This window comes from Ascidia mentula, chromosome 5 (genome assembly GCF_947561715.1).
Source record: "Ascidia mentula chromosome 5, kaAscMent1.1, whole genome shotgun sequence".
Lineage (NCBI taxonomy): Eukaryota > Metazoa > Chordata > Ascidiacea > Phlebobranchia > Ascidiidae > Ascidia > Ascidia mentula.
The window spans coordinates 9,391,274-9,412,301 of record NC_138570.1 but is presented as its reverse complement, the minus strand read 5'-3'; the positions used below and the strand labels follow the sequence as shown (position 1 = coordinate 9,412,301).

General features: G+C 38.7%; 2 protein-coding genes and 1 pseudogene across 3 annotated transcripts; 2 read left to right on the top strand and 1 right to left on the bottom strand.

Moving 5' to 3' along the window:
* The first annotated feature begins 233 nt into the window (after positions 1-233).
* LOC145901545 (ubiquitin-conjugating enzyme E2 G1-like) lies at positions 234-3,597 on the top strand. Its single transcript, XM_082989272.1, has 9 exons — positions 234-616; positions 826-956; positions 1,355-1,449; positions 1,565-1,676; positions 1,914-2,016; positions 2,199-2,296; positions 2,445-2,560; positions 2,805-2,867; positions 3,520-3,597. Exons 4-9 carry the CDS (start codon positions 1,631-1,633, stop codon positions 3,595-3,597), a joined length of 504 nt encoding a protein of 167 aa, XP_082845398.1. The 5' UTR covers positions 234-616; positions 826-956; positions 1,355-1,449; positions 1,565-1,630.
* Positions 3,598-6,056: 2,459 nt separating this feature from the next.
* On the bottom strand, positions 6,057-10,470 carry LOC145902234 (TBC1 domain family member 23-like). The gene is made up of 8 exons (XM_082990119.1): positions 9,914-10,470; positions 9,073-9,685; positions 8,755-9,000; positions 8,520-8,629; positions 8,284-8,444; positions 7,747-7,941; positions 7,338-7,488; positions 6,057-7,004 (listed from the first exon to the last, which is right to left on the bottom strand). The coding sequence occupies exons 1-8, from the start codon at positions 10,162-10,164 to the stop codon at positions 6,434-6,436; spliced, it is 2,298 nt and encodes a 765-aa protein (XP_082846245.1). The 5' UTR covers positions 10,165-10,470; the 3' UTR covers positions 6,057-6,433.
* Positions 10,471-13,024: 2,554 nt separating this feature from the next.
* Positions 13,025-20,206, top strand: LOC145902689 (VWFA and cache domain-containing protein 1-like; annotated as a pseudogene). Its single transcript, XR_014402620.1, has 24 exons — positions 13,025-13,197; positions 13,278-13,340; positions 13,462-13,868; positions 13,938-14,100; positions 14,416-14,557; positions 14,621-14,692; positions 14,914-15,051; positions 15,189-15,244; positions 15,302-15,443; positions 15,646-15,795; positions 15,875-15,992; positions 16,067-16,175; positions 16,242-16,404; positions 16,467-16,603; positions 16,670-16,845; positions 16,907-17,017; positions 17,073-17,198; positions 17,405-17,588; positions 17,963-18,130; positions 18,189-18,295; positions 18,661-18,794; positions 18,864-19,153; positions 19,288-19,385; positions 19,475-20,206. The product of XR_014402620.1 is annotated as a VWFA and cache domain-containing protein 1-like (transcript).
* The last annotated feature ends 822 nt before the right edge of the window (positions 20,207-21,028 follow it).

The window sequence follows — 21,028 nt, the reverse complement described above, 5'->3', positions numbered from 1 at the left end:
TTTGGTGGAGGTGCCAGCGTCGGGTAAAATGTATCTGTCCGAAGCTACGGTTTCTGGGGCCTCCGGGTCCCCGAATTTGAACGAGATTAGCTCGGAAAAAGAGCTCCGGGAGGTGATTTGACGATGGCACGCAGCAGCCTGCACTGGATTGGAAAAAACTGTCGCACTTTTACAAAAATTTACCGATAATCAGCGCAAGAAAAATTAGCTAATGCATTAACATACGAAAAACGTTGCGATCGTCCGCGCAATTGACGATCGCCGAAAAAAATCCTACGCGCAAATAACGAACTTTCCAATCTGGGGCCTGCACCCAAGGCGTTTTCCGGCGTTCTTTCCGCCCTTTCATAAAGATTATCTGGTCGTCTGTAATTGCCAGGTTAGCCAGGAAAAGTTGGCCGTCAGGATTCACTAGCTGGCATTCATAGCAATACTTGCTTGGCATCCAAACGAGACAACGAAGTACGGAGGTCATCGATCGATCATGCTCTCGTCTTTCGGTTATGTGCCTGCGTGATTGCTTTGCGATCATTTGTGAAAACGGTGACACCTATGAATGCTGATTATATTTTTCCTTCAAAAAATCTGCAAGACTGTGGCGACATGGCTCTTGTTCGTAAGTACCACATTCAATCATTATGTGCATGGAAATATGCTTCATTGTGGCACAATAATACCTTATTTTAAAATCACAAGGGCAGTTGGAAAAAAAAGGGGGAGAAACAAAGTGCAAAATGGTTACATGGCAATAATGTTAACTAGAATTTGTTGTGCTGTTTTTTTACTGTTATATCCTATGGAACATGTTTTATGTTTTGAATTTAGTTTTTGGAACATACATTTGAATCCAACCACCTTTCCTCCCCTGACCAATCATTATCAACATTCTCAATGAAGCGAGTTACTTTATCCTCAAGGTGGACAGACATTTTGAAAAAGAATTCTCCCATGCCTTGGTACCTACCTTCTGCAGTTGATGTTGCCTCCGCAAATTAACACATTCTGATAATAGATTTTTTGTAACTAAATTTATGTTAAATTTGAGAAATTGTTAAATTACTGTTTACTCATACAAAAAAAGAAAATGTAAATGATGAAACAGAAAATAAAGGACTAAGGCAAATAGCTAATAAATTGAAATCAGCCGAATTGGAAAAAAATAATTTGGGTTCCAACAAACTCGTCTATTCCAAAATCAGCCAAATATGCTATTAGCATTGCATAGCCTCCTCTGGCAAGGCTAACATTAGTTTGGTGCTTTTACAGCAAGTTGGCAACCACCATGTACATGTATTGGTCATTTTTGTTCATGCCACTTCCTGTGAAGAGAATGACCCTGTTTGTTCTTATTCAGCATTATTTGTGTGCTACATGAGTCAATCAATACATACAATGTTGAAGACAAAAGGTGACTGAACACAACATGAAAACAGCACAAGAGGGACAAAGGTATGATTTTAGTACACTATAAAGGCAGTTTGATGTTGTATTGATATGTTGTTGGAAATGTGCTAAATCAGGGCGTAATTAACTATTTAGAGTATTTGCTTCAAACATTTTTCAGGATCTGAAATAAAGTTTGTTGTGTGTGTTAATTCTAATATTTGTGGTTGATTGGTGTCTTGTAAACATGGCTGCGGACCAGGCTGCGTTGCTTCTAAAGAGACAGCTTAAAGGTAATGAACCTTTAAAATGTAAAAAAATATTTTACCCATACATATTATCTACATACCTTTACCAAATTCATTTTTATAAAGTGCACATGCAAACATTTTCATGTTAGAATATGGCCTTAATTAGTATCAATTTACCTGAAAATACTTGCAGCCACCAAAATAAATAATTAGAAACTATTTTGATCAAGCAAGCATCGTTATACAAATTTGTGGCAGGTTTTATTTTTCCGTATGTAGATCTTAATAAACGGCCAGTAGAGGGCTTCAGTGCAGGCCTGGTGGACGATGAAAATCTTTTTAAATGGGAAATATTGATTATCGGCCCAGTGGGTTCACCTTAGTAAGTACAAGAATGTTTTGATGAACAATCACGCAGAATATTTGTTAAAAGTGGTTTGATGTATTTTTCCTTTGGATTGCTGTGCAAGTGGAAAATAAACAATGCATTTATACGACACTGTTTTCAATGTCCAAATATTGCATTTGCTTGTACAAACAATAACATGTTGTAAACAATTGCAGTGTTGGTGGATATTTCAAAGCCCACCTAATCTTTCCTGAGGACTACCCACAGAAACCTCCCAAAATGAAATTCATTTCAGAAATATGGCACCCAAATGGTGTGTATACTAACAAGTAACCAAATTCCTGTTGATGCAACTTTGTTACTCTTGGTGAAAGTAGACAGCTATATATATTCCTAGGTTAACTTAGAGGATCCTTGTAAAACATAAGATATGTTGATCACAATATATGCTGTACTAATAGTTGCAAAGGATGGATCAGTGTGCATTTCAATTTTGCATGAACCTGGTGAGGATAAATATGGCTACGAGCGTGCTGAAGAAAGGTGGCTTCCAGTTCACACTGTTGAAACCATCCTGGTGAGTACTCCATCAAAAGCAATTGCTGTCAGAAAGAACTTTAACATCATAAAATAGCAAGCCTTCAATGTAAAATGGTGAAACTTGTTCAAAAAAACCATCATGCTTCTAACCTTGTATGAAGTTTTTGTAATGAGAGTTTGTTGCATCCATGGCACCACAAGTTGTAAACCTTCCACAAACGCGAATAACAGGAAACGGCTTTATGTTATTAACCATCTAACACTAGATTGTTTGGCTTCAGCTAAGCGTCATCAGCATGGTTTGTGAACCCAATGACGAGTCGCCCGTCAACGTGGATGCTGCAGTAAGTATTTTATTTTCAGCCAAATGTTCATCCGCATGAAATAGTTTCAAGAAAACAAGATTTGTATAAACACCATTCACGGTTTGGAATTATGAGAAGACTTGTCCCAAAACCGTTAACATTGACATGTTATTGGACCTGCCACGTAAACATATGCTTTAATCAGTGCATATCATCTACATTTTTTGATGATGGCACAGGTTCCTTCTGGAAACATGTGAATGTTTTCGAGCCGGCATTTTTACTACCAAAAATACGTGTTCTACGCGTTACCCTGTCTCACATTTCCGTATTTTCGGTCGGTTTTGCGTTTCGAGATACCTTTTGACATTGTGAAAATGGTGGCCTACCAAGCATTATTCACAAAGCCACATATATATGAGTATTCCATGGACTACTTGTGCCGGGCAATAAAACAGGATCTAGATAAGAAAAAATAACAGAAAAGCCCAAAATGTAATTACGTCTCAATTAAACTGAGATCGGATATAGTGCGGTGTAAGCAACTGTCTTTTGTTTTGGGGGTCAAATCAGGCGGGCCGGTAATAGCCTTATTTGGATTAGAATCCAGAAACAACAAAAAATTAAAAGCCCTGCGCGTGATTTGCATTGAATCGACTGACATTGCGTTGATACTTTTGTTGTTTTGCAGAAAGAGTTTCGCGAAGACATGCCCAAGTTTAAGGAAAACGTTGCCCGATGTGTACGAAAGAGTCAAGAGGTGCTTTGACTTCGTGGGCTTTTCCTCCGTCCTTCGACCCCTCTTTCACCACTTGTTAATGTTACTACCGACTTTTACTCAGAATGTAGACTTTAATTTTACGTTGTTACTTTTCGCCGTATTGCAATATATTCTCTTCGAGTAGCGAGTCCATAACATTCACGGCATGTTAAAAGGTTAGCTGGTATGGCGAAGTTTGAGGACATTTTTTCACCAATATGAGAACATGGAGGGAGTTGTGCGTATAAACGGCGCGTATAAGGGCTTAGGTTTATCAGCATTTATGAACAACAATGTGTGGGTTTGCTATAAAGACTCCGTATGGCAAACACCAGGTGTGTAGTTTAGAAGGTCGCGAAGCATGTTACCAATGGTGATAATTCAAGTCCACAGTTCGTGTGAACTCGCGTAGTAAAGTCCTTCATCAAAACAGCCATTTATTGGAAGGAATTGGTCTAAATTTGCCGCAGTACCTTAAAATGGTTAGCCAAAGCAAATTGTCCTTAAAAGTGTGTCGCCGGCTGAGAAAAGGTTGGGAATCGGTGGTGTATGACCACCTCCGGCTGTTTTTGAAAACAAAAGCTTGTAACTCCTGTAAGGCACATACCTATATTCTAAATTGAAAAAAAATATGTGGATAGGCCTACATTGATAGGCTACACGACAAGATTCTGTAGATCTTCCTTAAACACCTAATAACGTTGCCGAAATAAACAACCGGGTTGAGGAAAAGGTAGGTCTTTCTCAAATGAGTGAACTTTTTTGTAAAATTCGCAGAAACCTTTTTCATCATTCTTTTTACACCACCCATTTCATACTGCCCAGCAATGCACTGCAAACGCGTTTGTGCTCATTCTACCAACCATCTGATGCATGTTTTGTAATGGGTCACTGATTACTTTGTAAACTTTCTTCAGAAAAAATATGACCTTTATCTGCCAAAAAAAATTAAGACAGTAGTTCCCCACCACCAACCCGTGGATTATTTATGTGCAGAAATACAGATTAGTTTGAGATGCCACACGCAGCTACAAAAACAAGTTGCCAACTTAATCCAGCCTTAAGGCCTTATCGCAATTAAATCCTAAAAATTGAGTTTGGGAGGTCAATTGCCTTTGTTTAGAACCTCACCAGCAAACCGTTGTATCCGAATAAACAGTTTATTATCAGGCTGTGGGAACAAATCCCAAGCCGGCGAATAGCTTGTAGAGTCTCAGTAATAATAGCAGTGTAACAGTAATACGATAGAACAAGTAGAATCGAATGGAATAGACTTGAAGTGACTTTACAGGTAGACACTGGGCTGTTTTTAGCTCTCCATACTAAGCGCTGATTGGTCAATAATGTCACGTGATATCACGAACCGCTCGAAGTAATAAAATACAAGAACATAGGTGCGATGTGACCTAAGCACAGCAGAACATTTTATGTGGTAAACAGGATGTTAAATGAATCACTTTACTCGAGAATATTCGATGGCTAAATCATTTGGGTCACATTATGGGATTATGCAGTAGATGTGCAAAGCTGCGCGCAAAACATTACGCAATTCAAGCACTGGTTTCTGTGACGTATGTTACACCTTCATGTACCTGGTGACAGTTTCTCTTGTTTTAATCGCTGGGTCTTATGACTCAATAAAGGGGGACATCTACTGTTGCTCAACAGTAAAAAAATTGATTGCTGCTACATTAAGACAGCACATGGTGAGGTTTTGAACAGGCTTGCCGCGAAACTGCCAGTCCTATGAGGGTACAAACAGCCCTGGGGCCCCCCAAAAACAGTTACAAGACATCTAATTGTGAATGCATTGTGTAGGGGAGGGTTGGTGACATCGCTTAATTGCAAATGAATGGTACTTTCTGTGATTAATTTTTTTCACAAAACAAACCTCAAAACATCGGCAGTTTTTAATCAACAGCACCCTCTATCAATTAACTGTATGACTATAAACACTCTGAAAACCATACTAAACTGAAAATCGCCCTGGCAACAGCCTGTACATCTGTGCTTATTCAAAACACTGGCACCCGTGCATAGTCCGTTGCATTGTTGCACACAATTATACTCTGTTACGCAAGAATGGCATTTCCCGACCAAGAAACTTTCTTCCATGGAAATACAGCCTTCTAGTGATGTCTTGCGCCGGATCCAGGGACCCAGTCTGTGATACTCGCCGACTACCGATTTTTCTGTTGTTTGTTATTAAGGTTTTTCGTGACGTGTTATACCATATTAATAAATGCCCACGTTTATTTTTTCCACTTTTAATTAGCTAACCTTAACATGGCATTCTGTTTGGCAATCACACATTTTTGCCATACTGATAAAATACACGAATCGTTGTTAACAAACTGCCGGATCCAAATTATCCGGCCGGATTCGATTGATAACTATCCGGAATTTGGAACTGGGAACTTTACTGGGGCCTTCACAATTTAATAAAAAAACACATCGATGAGGAACAAGCTGTGAAAATAACTTGTATTCTCAAGTCACTGTGGGGGCAATTGCGTGGACTAAAGCAAAAAAACGCCCGTACTGTGACATGCTGCAAAATTATCTTCAGCCTGGACGGCCAGTTTGAAAGTTAACGGGCAATAAGAACATTTGTACATGTAGCACCAATCTTTTACTGTCTGTTCACAGGACACTAGGCGTATAGGAGCGCTAAAAGTAGATGTTTGTATAAACAACAAATAATATGCATATATACACACGCGACAAATTAATACGGAAAGGACCGCAGGACGCAAGCGAAGCCGTTTAAAATTGCACTTTGGGAGTGGGCCCGTGTATATTATTTAACAAACACATGTCGGGCAATGCACATAACGTCGAAAAATTATGACGACGTGGCGCTGTGTGAGGCTTCTTCCGTCCCTACTGATTCACTCTGTTTCGCCTTGCGTCTCTTCTCAGCTTCGATGATCATGTACTTGATGTTTTTGGTGGCGGTGCCGGCGTCGGGTAAAATGTATCGGTCCGAAGCTACTACAGGTGGATCAAGATCGGTTTCTGGGGCCTCTGGGTCCCCGAATTTGAAAGAGATCAGCTCTGGAAAGGACCTTCGGGAGGTGATTTTGACGATGGCACGCAGCAGCCGCGGGGCCTTGGCCTGCACCCAAGTCTGTTGCGTTTTCCGGCGTTCTTTTCGTCCTTTCACAACCATGAGACAGATCATCTGGTCGTCAGTAATTGCCAGGTAAGCCGGGAAAAGTTGGCCGTCAGGATTCACTGACTGGCATTCATAACAATGCTTGACATCCGAACGAGACGTCCAAGTACGGAGGTCATCGATCGCGTGCTCTTTAAGAAGTTGATCCGATTCGTCATCGTGATCGTTCTCATCATCGATGCTGAAGACGGAGTTGGTGCCGCGGTACGGTTTGCTCTTGTCCGTCGGTTGTATGTGCCTGCGTGATTGTTTAGAAAAACGGTGACACCTATGAATGCTGAATGTATAAGACTGCGGCGGATCGACTTGTGTGTTACTCGTAAGTACCACATGCAATCATTGTACGCATGTAAATATGTTTTATTGTGGCAATAATGTCACATTTTAAAATCACAAGGGCAGGTAGGAAAAAACTGGGCTAGAATATTTTTCTCTCAGCAAAGCGCAAAATGGTTACATGGCAATAATATACGTTCATTGCAAATTGTTGTACTGTGTTTTATCGTCATGCACTATTAGAAAATATTTTTATGTTCAGAATTTAATTCATAACACATTTGAATCCACCAACCTTTCTTCACCCGACCAATCATCGTCAACATTCTCAATGAAACGAGTTACTTTATCCTTGAGGTGGACAGACTTTTCGAAAAATGATCCTGCCATTTTCTTCACAAGAACCTGCATGCCTTGTGATCTACCTTCTGCAGTTGATGCTGCATCTGCAAATTAACACATTTTAGTAATGGATTTTTTTTAAGTTTTCCTGGATGTTTGGCTTATGAAATTGTCCAGTTTTTATTGTAAAAGGATGATTTTAGAAAAATTGTAAAATGTAACATTTCATTACACTTTTAAGCACTGGTAAATGTGAAATTGTCAGTTTGGACCCACTGTGGGCCGTTTTTGAAATTCTATGTGATGCGGCCAGCAATAATAAAAGGGTTGTGCGCCCCTGATCTTAACTTTTTGTAACCTACCAGACTTTCCTTTTGTTGTCGGTTTATCACATTCTGCACCCACAATCCATTCTGAGAGATCTATTCCAACATCAGCCAAATATGCTATTAGCATTGCATAGCCTCCTCTGGCAAGGCTAACATAAGTTTGGTGCTTTTGCAGCAAGTTGGCAACCACCATGTACATGTATTGGTCATCTTCTTCATTGCCACTTCCTGCAAAGAGAATGACCCTGTTTGTTTTTATTCGGCATTATTTGTGTGCTACATGAGTCAATCAATACATACAATGTTAAAGACAAAAGGTAACTGTACACAATATGAAAACAGCACAATCAACAACCAATATATCTTGTTTTGGCAATATCTGTTAAAAAGTATTCTCGAAGAGAGACAAAGGTATGAGTTGTCTGCAATGACAATTGAATAACTTGACCTTGACTCTACAACTATTTAATTACTAGTGTTTACCCTGTTTTTACAAAGGTGGACATGACATAATTTATAATTATTGTGTGCTTTTGCTATAGCCCCAAGGGTATTATGATGCCAACATACCAACAAAGCATAGGTGCTCTCCCCCGGCAGCAGACTTAGCCTGAATAGCTTGTTGCTGAGCAGCAAACAAGGAAGACAAAACCGTGTCAAATTCTGACGGCTCTTTCAGCATCAGTGTTGCATCCAAATGAAATGCTGTCAACAAATGGCCCCTGTTGTACCTAAAAAGGCATGGAATTGGGCTTTACAAACATCCTTCATAATAAAATTATAACCATTTAAAACTATGCACTTACTCTTGCGCTGGTCGACAATCAACCACAAAGAACCTAATTTTAGGCCCTTCTTCATCTGATAGTGCACCATGTGACGGTTGGCTGGAAAGTAACAACTCTGGAATCGATACCTGCTCAACAAAAACCAAATGTTCTTGTCAGAGATAGTTAATATCTATCCAAATAATGACAATAGTTTGTCAGATTTTTGTTATTACTTGCCTCTAACCATGCAAAATAAAAAATCTGTATTCACCTTTAAACAAAATGCTTGAGCCAAGTCTGATGCAATTGAGTCCACTTTAGAGGCGCTTACAACCATAGTTCCACTGTAAAAGCACCCACCAAGCTCCCTCCTAAAGGAAGATGGTGTGCGGTCGTTGTAATATGAAGCAAGGAGGCAAAAGTCATTGACATCTTCAACAGTGAGCACTGATGGGGCATTGATAAGACTGTCAATAATTTCAGACTTATTGTTGCTTCCAATATCTGTGGTCATGATCTGGTGGTAAACAAATACGTAAGTTTACTTGGCATTAGCAACCAAATTTTTTATATTTTTTTAAAAACATACCTGCTCTTTGGCATTTAGAAGTATGACCAGTGCAAGATAAAGGATGAAAAATGGGTCGGAAATTTGTAAGTAAATGTCCCATATGGCTGAAACCACCGCAGTTGTGCAATGGGAAGAAAAAAGAGAGGTGAACCAGGCATTGGAAAATGACTCCATCAGGATCTTGTTTGTGTCTAATCGACTGCACATCTCTGGGTCATGATAGAGCAGCAGTAGCCTCAACAAGTTGTATGGTGCATTGGAAACTCCTGTTGAAAGGTCAACTCTAGGGACATAGCGCGACATCATGGCATAAAAGCAGTTGTACAAGTCAGCTCGAGTGAGATCAAGTCCTAGGAGTGGTTTAAGTACCCTTACAAATCCATTTCCTCTTGTGTACTTTATGGCTCTGCATTTGCAGTAGAAAGTAATAACAGACACTGCATCATCAATGCACTTGGCCTGTTCAAGTCCATCTATTTCCAGTTCTGGTTGTTCAGAGAAAAGTGCTTCTACTTCTGTCATGCAGTCCTCACGGAGTTCTGATTGGTTGGCAAGGTCAAGTTTACCATCCCATGATGCCATGGAATCACCACGACTTGCTACATTTAGGCATATTTTCCATACCCTTGATCTAAAACAGTAAAGTAGTATGTGGAGTTTTAAGCATGAAAAGACTCACAAATACTGACAAGCAATTTTTATTTAATCAAAACTATGGAACATGGCAGTGGAGTAAATAGAAATTAACCTCCCCTTATCATAATTATACTGGTTAAGTTGCACTTTTTTAAAATAAACATAAATGTACGGCATTGATAGCATTCAGACATGGAAAAGCAATTACAGAAAAAAAAATCACCTAAACTTATGAGGAATGCTGCGGCATTTGCAAACACTCTTAATTATTCCTTGATCTGCAAACCCCTCTGCAAGCACATCCTCCAATTCTTGGTGCCACTTTTCAGACTCCTCCTCATCTACTGCCTCTTCATCTTCACCATCCACTGCCTCTTCATCTTCACCATCCACAATAACAGGACTGTCTGTGTCTATTTCACTTGACAACTCATCAGATGTAAGTGACTCTATTTGGTTTCCATCACCATCCATCTTGGATAATTTTTTTTATACCATGCATGTGGAGATTCTGCCACAAAAAAACATTTCTAGATTAAATTCTATGTTACAGCACTAACATAAAATTTAAAGTCAAGCATTATTTTTGAAAAGCAAAAATAAAACTAAAGCTATTTCAGTCAACACTTGTAAGCTGAGGAACATGTGCCAGCAGTATCTAAAACAGTTCATCAAGATGCCTGTGGCTGTGCCAAGACCAGAATACCTTCTTGACTATGCAATAGTTTTTGTTATAGCCTACTCAAAAAGTTCAACTTTCTGTGAATTGATAATAAGTCCGAAATCCTAAACAGAGATACAACATATTCTAAACTACTATCCAAAAATAACAGAAAAGATTATGGGCGCAACGCACAACAGCCAGTTACAAGTGAAGTGCGTCATTGTTTTATTGTTAATTAGTAGTTATATAGCCAATAGCCTAACAATCAAACTACATAATATTAATGAAATGGTAATGACGGTACTCGCGATGACTAAATCCGATTCGGAGCAACATATAAAAAAAACATTGATTTGTTGCGTTTCATAACATGTACGTAAATCACGTATCATACATAGCCTATTACAAAACGAAACAAACCAAACTCACAAAACAAAAAACTTTTCGACATATTCAGAGTAGACGTGACGTAATTAAATACACTGGATGAGAGTAGCGTATTTACATAAACCAAATTGCTCACAGAAAAACTGGTAATTAGCAAGCCATCAAAACAATGCTGAAGTGCCCCCTTGTAGTTGTAAAACTCTGAACCTGAATCATAACATGCCTTCCGTCAATAGGAACAACACACACGGGGAAGTTCCATTGGCGTTCAAAATCGGAAGCTATGGCATGCCATTCTTCCTAATGACGACATATTCAAATGAGGCTGCAAAACTTCACAAATTGCTTTGCAAGTTTCAGTAAGAATTCTAGTTATGATCGTACGCCCGACACGGAAATTGAAGGCAATGCTGGTTTGTTGGGAATCTCCTGTGGGCAAGTACCCAAGACAGTTTGTTACGAAAATTACATACAGATAGTGAAAACATGTATAATTTACAGTAGCCTACCTACATAGCACGCAATACATTCTAAAGCAAGATATACCTTGAAGTCCATTGCAAGCCTCTGATTTGCCGAAATTGCGTCTCTCCACGGTGTGATTTGTTTCTCTATTGAGGGCTGAATCAGCGATAAAAGCAAATCAAATGAAGCAGTTTCAATCCGAAAATACTTGGAAACTATGAGGGTCGTTTCTCATTTCCTGTGCCACATTTTACTCGCCCATACATTTTCTTTTCTGTAATATTGAATATTGGTCTCATCTATCACAAAAAGTTCATCTATATAACCACTTTTGCTACAACTTTACAGGTGAGAATATAAGGAAAATGAGGTAAAAAAGATCCACTATAGAAAATAAACAAACCCTCGACCTTGTTGGAATACGCCATGCAGCCCACTATAGACGGTAACGCTGCGTGGCGCGTGGTCAAAAAAAAAATAAATAAAATTCTCTCTGCCACTCAACTAGCCTCTGACACTTAACTAACCAATTGGCACGCTGTAGAAGTTACTCGCTCAGTCACTAACGCGCTTGGCACAATCAAATAATACAGCAGCAAAAACACGCAAAGCAGGCTTTTGTTCAGACATAGCAGCCAAGTGAACATGTTGGAAAGCTACAATACACACACAACTGCGAAATTGTGACCTCTGGGTCTGACTGTTATGTTCAGATATTAGGTTTCTGAATTCCATGATTACTTTGTATCATCATACTTTCTCCCGTGGTGTTCATAGTTACAAAGAAAATATTACCTTTATGTAGTATATAAGCAAACATCATCGAAACGTGACCGAACAGGTAAATTGACTTGGTTGACGGGTTAAAATCGCATTCTTTAATCGTGCAGAAAAGTGCGGTAAGGTCTTGTGAGTTACGGAATTTAGACCACAAAAATTCGCTCTCTGATTTGGTGTTGAACCTTAAACAAGGTGAGCCTTTACGCCTCCGGCAAATCACATGACGGGACTTTTATTCACTTTTTTCTTTCGCCTCGTCGAAAAACTTGCGCTTAATTTCTTTAACGACTGCATACGTTATGCTAAATTTTCCAGCACAACTTTGGACAGCATGGTGCAAACAGTATATAATGTAGTGTCTGTCTGCAACACACACTATCCGAAAATGATTGGAAGGTTGGAGGTTTTTTAGATAACTGGCTTAGTTGCAACTTTGCAAGATACTCAGGTAGCCTAAACAGCATGGTTTTGCCAAACCATGATACCGACATGAAACTGGAAAAATAAATATGTTTTTCAGAGAAAGAAAACTAACATTATAAAACGCAAATTTCCTTTAAAAACAAGTAAAAAAGATTAAAATGCACTTTAATTTATGCTTTAAAAAAAGTTAATAAAATAGTTCGATGTACTGCATTTTTGTTTGCTTGCCAATGTAGTTTTGCAGAAAACTTTTCTATGCAATGCAACAAGATAATATTGAAAGGTGAAAAAACGAGTTCTGATACTGTAGTTTTGATCACGAGAACAGCAGCAAACAGCCGCAGGGCATTTTCGGTTCCTGGTAGACAAGTGGCTTCAAGTGTTTTCCCAAAAAGAAAAAATTCCCGCGATAATAAACATGCAATTGTTAATGCTCATTTGTCACAACTAATTGCTTTCTTATTTAGGAAAATAAGGGAGCTTGTATCTTAAGTTGGCCTTTGTGAGGTAATTTAATGTGACGATGGAGGTTAAAATCTGCACACCGTGCCTATTTTTGTTCTCCCGTTTTCATGTCGACGCACGTTTTGTTATAGTTTTTACCTTGGAGGACTTATATCATGCAAACTAATTTAGTTCATATCATGAGACTGGGCTTAATAGTCTTCGCCCTTTTGGCTTCGCGCCTGGTTAGATGTTCATCAAACTTGTCTCAAATTGACCCAGACTTGCTACTTGCAAAAATTAAAAGCTTTACAGTGGATGCACTCCAGTGTGAAGCCATTCAGGTAACGACACAACAATTATACAACAAATACAAACGTCCCATTACTATTGAAATGAATAAAGTTCCTTCAATGATTTTCAGGAGCATTTTGACAGTCTCGAGTACCAACGGACAGAGCTAAACGGGGAGCATCTCCTTAACTCGGTAAATTAGACTTCTACCTGTAATTGCAGTCACTGTAATGGGAACATTAACATACCAAGACAAAAACAATTAATCTCGTTAAAGTAATCAACAAAATCAAGAAAATTTTGACTTTTTACAGCTGGTCAAGTCGCTGGGAAGTAAGTTTGACGATCGTGTGACAGCTGTAAGAAGACTCCGTGACGCGGTGGTCGCTTCATATCAGGACGGGAATGCACCAAAGACACAATGCTGCTTGCTTGATGCAGAGGTATGCATACCGAGTCTAGAACACACGATAAAGATATTTGTGAAATCTTTTTCTTGTTTGCAATTTTAGTTTGATTCAAGTCAGTATTGCCTCAGAGTCGCCCCAACTTCTCCAAACCAAACCAAACACCTCAATGATTTGTTTCTGGGAACTTGCGCTGAAAATCTTAAGCATTTACCCTCTATAAAGTGGCAATACTTCGGCAGTGACCAAGGAGTCACATCCGCATTTCCAGCCTCAGCCTTCGATGATTGCGATTCGTACGATAATAGGATAAGGTATTTTGTCATGTTAATCCTATATTATATGTTACCGCTACAGCCATACAAGTAACGTTTTGTTTGTAGACCCTGGTACGTTGAAACAAATGTGCCAGCTCCGAAACAATTAGTTTTGGTGATAGACATCAGCAGTTCAATGAAAACTTCGACTGTAAATGGGGTTTCGTTGATGCACCAAGCCCAACAAGCAGCAAAAGTTGTAATCAACACCTTAAACTCTAAAGATAAGGTAACTTTAACAAAACGGCGTAAAACTACTGATGATGAACGCAGTGAGTGTTCGAAATGTCTACTCTATTAACATGGTCAATAGCATATTACCTTTGACTTTTTCATTTCAAATGACGTAAAACTATTACAGCGTTGTTTGGCGTATTGAGAACCAATAGGCCCAATAATTATGAGTAAGCTATAGAATTCAGACTGTTAGTACCTTTTAGGTATCACCAGTACAGCTTTGTCCCTTCAGGTTTTGAAAAAGAAGAAAACACCCAAATTAGTTCCTTTTTAAATGTGGAGTTTTAACAGCTGTTTGTTGCTGTAGTTTGCTGTCCTTGCTTTCTCTGATCAACTTCACACTGTTCCATACAATGGTTACGATCCCTGTTTTGCCGACAACCTAGCAATCACCACAACACAGAACAAGAACAAAGTATTTGAGTTTGTGGACAATCTCTCTGGGGGAGGTATGGAGTGTACCCGTTACAAATACCCGTTCGTTAATTTGGTTAAGTCTAAACTATTTTCAGGCGGCACCAGTTATGGGCCGGCTCTGGAAAAGGCATTTGCGTACTTTGACAACGAACAGAGCACTTCCACAGGTAATTGGGCGAATTATCAAAAGAATATGTACATTTTTGCAGTAACAAGTGGCGATTTGAGGAGTCAAGCCCTCTACGAGATGTTTTTGCGAAGTCACGCAGAAACAGAGATGGCTTTAAATGTAACATTTTAGGGTGCTTCCAACTTCAAGCTAAATTTACTTCGTGCAAGTCACATTTATAGAGGGTGTTTCCAATTTTTGCTTGTTTCTATTTTTTAGAAGCTGATCGTGTGATTTTATTTATTTCCGACGGGGATTCAAAGGAAAGGGGAAGTGAAATTTTTAACATGATCTCAGAACGAAACTCGAAGCTCAACAACACGGTCGTGCTTATGACCTACGGCCTGGGAAATAACAGTAAATTACATGTTGTGGTCGGATTATACTCATTCCAGAAGTTTCTTATTACATAGGCTATTACTAAAGCCGATATCGTTTGATATTTTTGAACTTAAAAGTTTTTATTGCAACTTTGTACGAAAAGTATTTTGTAGGTTTCGATATTTTGAAGGAAATGTCGGCACTTTCCATACAGAAGTCGTCTTATGAGGTTCAAAGAACATTTGTGTAGTTATTGTTCGGAGATTTTAACAATATTTTCCTAAAGGAACAACAAGCATTTACTCACATTAAAGATCCTTCCAACCTTCAAAACCAGATGGCCAAATATTATAATTTTTTCTCAAAAGCTGGCCACGCAACCAACGAACCAATATGGACTGTTCCGTATCTGGATGCCTGGGGTCTGGGTAGGTACAAAATATATACTGCAGAATGTACTTGTGTATGGAACAACTAAACAACAAGTCTCATTTAATGGTTTCCAATAATGAAATAGCGTCTTACGATGTCCAAACATGCACGGATGTTACAGATTTTCGACGTCAAAAAACACCAACAAAGAAATTTTCTTAAAGTTATGATAATTTTATCATTGTTTTTGTGTTACAGGTCTGATCATAACCGGAAGCTTGCCAGTTTACAGAGGAGGTGAGCTGATTGGTGTGGTAGCAGTGGATGTCACTGTGGAGGAACTACTCACAGAATCATTGCACTTTAAACCAAACCAGCACTCTTATTCTTTTGTTATAAATGACGCAGGTGAGTGTACAATTCAGCCAAAAATGCTTAGCATATAACTGGTGGGTTGATATATTGCCATAAATTGTTTTGCTTGCAGGTCTGGTTATTAACCACCCTCTGCTGCCTTACCATATCGACGACAAATCGTTGTTCGTCACTGCGACTTCACTCGAAAGAGATCCAGAATTCTTGTCAGTGTTTGAGTCGATGAAAAGGTTGATTTTGCACCAAACTGTTTAAATGTAGCCGAATCAATAACACTTTAAATTTTCTTTTTTTCTGACTTTAGTGGTGGTACTGGCCAGAAAACTTTTACGAGGACGAGGTTTTCGGCCAACGGCGACAACTACCACGGAGTGAAAGAGGTTAAAGTCCTTTCAACCTATTACTGGAATCGGGTAATTATTTTTTGGAGAATAAATGACCGAATATGCTTGAAAGCCAAAATACAATTGATTCTTCAGGTTCCTAATTCAAAATTTTCGATCTGCCTCGTTCTGCAAAACAATCAAACATCTCTTTTGTCCGACCAAGGCATTGTGAAGAAAGATTCATTTCTCTTTAATCGCTTCGACGTCGAGACGCCACCGACAACCTGTAGGCATCTTAATAGTCTTTGTTCAAAAGGTATGTAAGCTCTGTGTTTGGTGGATAGCTATACAAAATATTTCAACGTATGTATTATTCAGATCAATCTTCGATATTTCTGACCGAAGAAGCACTCAGTGACTCTTTTCCGAAAGACAAAGAGGCCGATTTGCAAGTACAAAATATGGAAGCGTTTGTCCAAGGAAAACTCTTGCCACATCATGGAACCAGTGTAGCTGTAAGCAGATAAACTTAAGTTGTGAAATAAAAATAATTAAAGATTTTGTTTGCACATCTGCTACAGCACGGGATAAAGGATCATATCGTGGCAACGCAACAGGCGGAATCGTTGTGGATGAGTATGGACCCCCTTCTTCAAAGCGAAGTGCTATGGGTGTACCTAGCAACCAACGATGGACTGCTCCGGGTCTATCCTGGAACACAGCTGCCCATAAACTTCGACCCTAAGCTTAGGCCATGGTAAAAAATGATTTGAATTTTGCGTGAAGGCGATAAATATCTAAAGATTTTGTGTCTGTAGGTTTAAACATTCAGTTGCTCGCCCGGATAAACACGTCGTCACAACGCCTTATATGGATGTAGTCACCGATCTACCAATAGTAACCATGGGGACCGCATTGTTCAAGAAAGAGTATGTTTTGGATTTTGTTGAAAAAAATGATAAATAAAGGACTGTGCTGTTTTAGGAACGCCGGCAACTTTAGTGGGACTAAGGAAGTGATTGGAGTGATGGCTGTTGACGTTTCGCTTACCCATTTTTTTGATATTGTCAAGAAACTTTATCCAGATTGCGCTGACACGCATATGTACGGGTAAGCACCACCAATTTCTTTTACCTAATAGTAAAAATGAATTTAGCCATACGCGGACTGTTTTAGTGCTGCTTGTAAATTTAGTTGTAGGTTTTCAGTGTAAATGCTTGATTTTGTTAAAAATTGTGCAACATTTGTATGCCTGCAGGTTAATCTCACCGTCAATAACGAACAACGTATTTTTTAAATGTTTCTGTCTGTTACAGTTGCTTAATAATCGATACGTCGGGCTATGTTGTGATGTCGAATGACGACCACACAGATCTCATACCTGAAAAACATATCACCCAGGTGCAGCCAGGCATTGCCAGCGCACTAATACGTGACGGTGTGTTGCAAAGCACATCATGTTCTAACATGGACACTGGACACATGCTGCAATCCTACCAAGTACGAATTAACCATATCTCCCTAGGTTATATTCGAATGTTTCCAAAACAGTTAGGCGAAATAGATGCAAAAGTTGTTCGGTATCGTTTGTTGAAAAAGAGTTTTAAATGTTGCAGATACAAGACCTTCAAATTTTATTTCTCATTAGTTTTCTGGTTGATGGTTTTAAAATGTACCTACTGTTTCGAAACAACTAAAAAATGTGCGCGAAAAAAGTGTTTTGCATTAATCATGATAATCAAAAAAATATTTGTAAATTATGTTCAATAAAATGCAATAAACTCCTAAATTTATGTTAGATTCGCAATGTGGGCGTCGCAATCCGCATAATGCATAACTAACTTATAGGTAAAGCCTTCGCTTGACTATTGCAGATTTCTGACTCTCAAAAACGCCACGCGGGAATCACAAGCAATTTGCCATGTAAAAAGTTTTTACTAATACCCGTCAGAAACACGAACTTGTTCATGGTGGTGTTGAACAAGAAGAAAGTCGACTGCATTTCTCTTACAACAAAAGCATGTGTTTGTAGCCCCTGGAAAGTAAGTTGATTTAAATGAGTACTTTTTGACGATTGAATCAATGGAATGTATTTTTAAGGCCCAGTTCAAAGTTTCGTGTTCGTCATCGTGGACGGGGGAATTTTGCGAATGTCCTTGTACAGCGCCTAATCCGTTTTACCGTACGTGTTCGAATTTCTATGCACGGTAAGTAATATCACCGGTCGTCAGACAAAATGTTATGTTGCTTGTATTTGCCGTTTAAGCTTTGGCCTCTCTACGTTTGTAAATCATAATTTAACGACGTGATTTTTAATTAAACACATTTCAAAGCTTTCATGCTTTATAGACTGCGTTGTACGTTTTATGGGACAACAATTACGGAATTTCGGCAAAATTTAAATTGCTTTTTGTTGTTGTGACGTCACAAGCATCTATGCTGCAGTGGTTTCAAACTAGATCCAAACTACATTAAAAGTGATAGTCTTGTCATAACATTGAAATGTAACCCTACGCTGTTTGACAATGTAGGAATGTATTCTGCTAACAAATATTGGAATTACTTGTAACAGAGATAGTCCCCCACCTTGTATGCCAACCGTTCCGAACCGCACGTTTTTGATGACGGAAAAACCGAATGTAGGCGCGCTGCCATCTTGCTTTCAACAATCGTTCAACTTTACCTGCGGCAAAGACTGCGAAAAGGGTTTGTTACTCATGTGGTTATCACAAACATTACCCGAACAACAGAATATTTGCGTTTATTGTATTGCAGGAGAGGCAAAATTCTCTACTGTAGTAATAATTCCTTCTGTCTTGATCCCACTTTGTCTTTTTATCGCTTGTGCGATTGTACTGCACGTGAGGAAACAAAACAAGCTTTTGGACAACACCACAGAGCCGAAAGTGCCCCTTAGTGGTGGTGCTACTGCAGGCACGCCGTCTAGGGAACCGTTTATTTTGTATCCCGTACTGCCACCATATGAAGCCTCCCCCACCAGAGGGCGTTCTTTGCCGTTCCCTGGTGAACAACCGAATTTAACGGTCGAAAACCACTTTTTGGATGTACGTGAGTTCGAAGAGAAATCATTGTTACAACAAAAACCTGTACAAAAACTTTCTATTTGATTTTTTCGAATACAATTTTATTGTTGAAACATCGTTCCTTTAGTGACTACTTAATTTTTGTTTGTTTGCAGAGAGGATTTCTTCCCGAGAGGAGTCCACAACTTTCGAGTAGACCTCCACCCCAAAACCCCCAATTCGAATCAACACAACTGGAGTCCGATGTGTAAAAGTTAGTACAACTGTGTTTGGAACAAACACGTTTAGTTCCACACGAGAATAACAATAAAAATAATAACGATAATAATTTATTCCATACAGCACCTCTTTCAAATTATCTTATCCAGAATTGTGATCATCGTACGCGATGGATCCGGAGCCAAACCTCAAACCTGTTCCAAATGCTATAATTTTTACAAACCACTATATTTAGGTCTGTCTGATTCAGGAATAATTTCAAAACCTTCGTGCGTAGCCTATTTCTGTTACATCGAAGTGCTTTATCCTCTCATCTACCAAGTTATGTACTGTTAACTTAGGACATATGCTTTGTACATAAGCACTGGTGACATTACTGTTCGGAAGGTTTTATTATACATTCGACTATGTATATTTATTTCTCGCCCGCCATTAACATTCACGAAATACTTAAACATATTTTTTATACGTTTTATTTTATTGTTACAATGATCGTTTTGGTAACCTAAAAGCAAAAGAACTCGCTTATGTTTTAGTGAATAATTTTCCCAGATCACTAAACTTTTGGGTTTTCGAGCTGGTTTAATCGAAGAAATGGAATTTGTTTTGCCTCGACTGTTCTGCATTTTAAATGCCAAGGCAAAGACTTCCACTTTGTAATTACTATGCAGTCGCTGGCACACTCCTAAAACGACTAAAAACCACTAAATAAAAATGTATTATTGGCTCAGCTGCTTATTAGTTATTTTTAATAGTATATTTGCAAATTTTTTTTTTTTAAATTTAAAAGTATGTTTTTAAAATTTAAAAGTATGTTCATTTTTAGAATTAAAGCACCTTGTCTGATACATCAAGCACAACAGTATATTTTGAATAATGATGCGTGGTGATTAAAGCGATACTCTTTTGAAAATAAAATATGCTATTATCATGTTTTGTGTCCAATAAATTATCAAGATTCGTGAGTCAAGCATGCAACAAGTGAAAACAAGTTTTGTTGAATAAGGGCATTGCGGATAATTTCAGATAATTAATATTTAGTTGTGAGATATATGGATGATTACAAACATTCATTTGTATGATCAAAAACATCAAAACAGGCTGGGAGAGCGTCACGTGCTATTTTAAATAGTAGGTGCGTGGTTGAGCTAGAGATGTAATATATCAATAACCCTGGGGTGAAGCAAGGGTAGACACTTAAACCACCTCACGGAAGGGTAGATATTTCCAACAAACATGTCCGAAACGTTAGTTTAACCATCTCACGATAAACAGGGGAAATCCTGTTTCGCCCGTCCGTGAGGTGGTTTAAGTCGGTCCTTCTAAAATGTGCTCGTGCAATATGTGAAGCTATGTGCAACTATGTGGAGCTTTGTGTCGCTATGTGAAGCTATATGTTGGTGTGTATGTTGTTACTTCAACGTATCTTCGCGTAGTTATTGAACAGTAGCCTTTATTTTGACATTGTCTTGCATTGTTCTCCTTAGTTTTGTTATTGTGTCATCGCTGCAACAGTGTGTATTCTTTGGTTAAATTTGTGTAGTGTCTGCAAACTATTTTGTAAGGAAAGGTGTATGGGACCAATTGGTAAATGAGTAACCGAAATTATAGGCGGATTAGAAGCGCGTTGGAAGACATATCATAAACAAGGCGTAACGTTACTTTGACATTGCTATA

Coding starts and splice junctions, on each gene's coding strand:
- LOC145901545 (XM_082989272.1), top strand. CDS start 1,631: ATGGCTGCGGACCAGGCTGCGTTGCTTCTAAAGAGACAGCTTAAAG. Junction 2,297..2,444: donor AGAAATATGGCACCCAAATG/GTGTGTATACTA, acceptor CTGTACTAATAG/TTGCAAAGGATGGATCAGTG. Junction 2,561..2,804: donor ACACTGTTGAAACCATCCTG/GTGAGTACTCCA, acceptor GTTTGGCTTCAG/CTAAGCGTCATCAGCATGGT.
- LOC145902234 (XM_082990119.1), bottom strand. CDS start 10,164: ATGGATGGTGATGGAAACCAAATAGAGTCACTTACATCTGATGAGTTG. Junction 8,445..8,519: donor GATTGTCGACCAGCGCAAGA/GTAAGTGCATAG, acceptor ATGCCTTTTTAG/GTACAACAGGGGCCATTTGT. Junction 7,489..7,746: donor GACAACAAAAGGAAAGTCTG/GTAGGTTACAAA, acceptor GTTAATTTGCAG/ATGCAGCATCAACTGCAGAA.